The sequence below is a fragment of the Eimeria maxima genome, genomic scaffold, assembly GCF_000499605.1.
Source record: "Eimeria maxima Weybridge genomic scaffold, Emw_scaff1881, whole genome shotgun sequence".
Lineage (NCBI taxonomy): Eukaryota > Apicomplexa > Conoidasida > Eucoccidiorida > Eimeriidae > Eimeria > Eimeria maxima.
The window spans coordinates 1-1389 of record NW_013564784.1 but is presented as its reverse complement, the minus strand read 5'-3'; the positions used below and the strand labels follow the sequence as shown (position 1 = coordinate 1389).

Below are 1389 nucleotides of genomic sequence, written 5' to 3'. Positions count from 1 at the left end.
TGTCGTCTTTCCTCATTCTGTGTCTTCTTGTGCTGCTAGATGTGGAGGGAGAGGGGGTGTCCTTCAAGAAGTGGGCCCCCTCTCCCTCTCTCTTGCTGCCTCACTACGTTGGGGTGGGAGGCCCCCAGGGGGCCTCCCTCTCTGCCGTTGTGGAGGTTTACTAGTGCATGCAAGGTTTGAATCTTCCTCCCCAGAGAAGCCTAGCACAGCAGCAGCAGCAGCAGAAGCAGCACCAACACCAGCAGCAGATGTAAGGTACCAAGCAGCAGCAGATGCGCTGCTGTCGGGTTTAGCTGAGCAGCTGCAGGAGAAGCAAACAGCGACGAGCATAGAAGACATCGAATCCAGCGTAAACCCTAAACCCTAAACCCTAAACCCTAATGAGCTGTTCTTAACATTACTAAACCCTTACATTTCTCAATAAGAAGGGGGGTGTTTGCGACGTCCCTCTCAGCCAACACTCTCTTGCTGTTGTTGTTGTTGTTGTTGCTGCTGCTGCTGCTGTTGCTGCTGCTGTTGCTGCTGCTGCAGGAGGGTGTATTAAAGATAATGTGTGAGGGAGGGTTAACCCTTGTCCTTAATAAACACTATGTTACCCAACAGATATGGTATGCATCTCCTAAGAGGTACGTTACCCTAAACCCTCAGGGTTTAGGGTTTAGGGCTTATGGGAGTCTATGCTTGTATAAGGGCCACATGTGTCGTTCCTTTTGTGAGGGTTTAGGGTTTATTGATTAGCAGCGTAAATACTATATTGCTGCTGCTGTGAGGGTTTAGGGTTTAGGGTTTAGGGTTTAGGGTTTGTGTTCAGTGGCGCTCAATACTTTGAATATAAGACAGGATGGAGATGCGCAAGGACAGGTCGTTCTCTCTTACAAGTACTAACGAAGGATCTACATGATGCAGCAGCAGCAAGCAGCAGCAGCAGCAGTAGCAGCAGCAGCAGCAGCAGCGGTGAGCAGAGACCCGCCTGGTCGCTCAACTGGCCTGAGGGGTCACTCTGTGAGCACATCGAGGACACGTGAAAACCCTAAACCCTAAACCCTAAACCCTAGAGACAATGTCATATACATAGTAGCTGCTCCTGCAGCAGCTGAGGTGTACAGGCAGCTGCATGCAGCAGCAATAGTGTTATTTGCTGATGAGGTATAAAGAAGATTGTTTTCTTATAAATATCTTTGTTGTTATCTACTTCTATATAGTTGTATAATTTGTATAATAAATATATTATTTATATAATTACTATTTATATAAATATATTTACATATATATAATAATAAATATAATTAACAATAAATATAATTAATAATAAAATAAATGAAGTCATTAAGAGAGAAACTCCCTAATAACGCCAAGGTATATATATATATATATATATATATATATTAT

General features: G+C 43.9%; 1 protein-coding gene across 1 annotated transcript; it reads left to right on the top strand.

The window, feature by feature from the left end:
* Positions 1-549: 549 nt before the first annotated feature.
* EMWEY_00056150 (hypothetical protein, conserved) lies at positions 550-1025 on the top strand (the record flags this gene model as incomplete). The annotated part of the gene is made up of 2 exons (XM_013480392.1): positions 550-626; positions 812-1025. The coding sequence occupies 2 exons, from the start codon at positions 550-552 to the stop codon at positions 1023-1025; spliced, it is 291 nt and encodes a 96-aa protein (XP_013335846.1).
* Between the last annotated feature and the right edge of the window lie 364 nt (positions 1026-1389).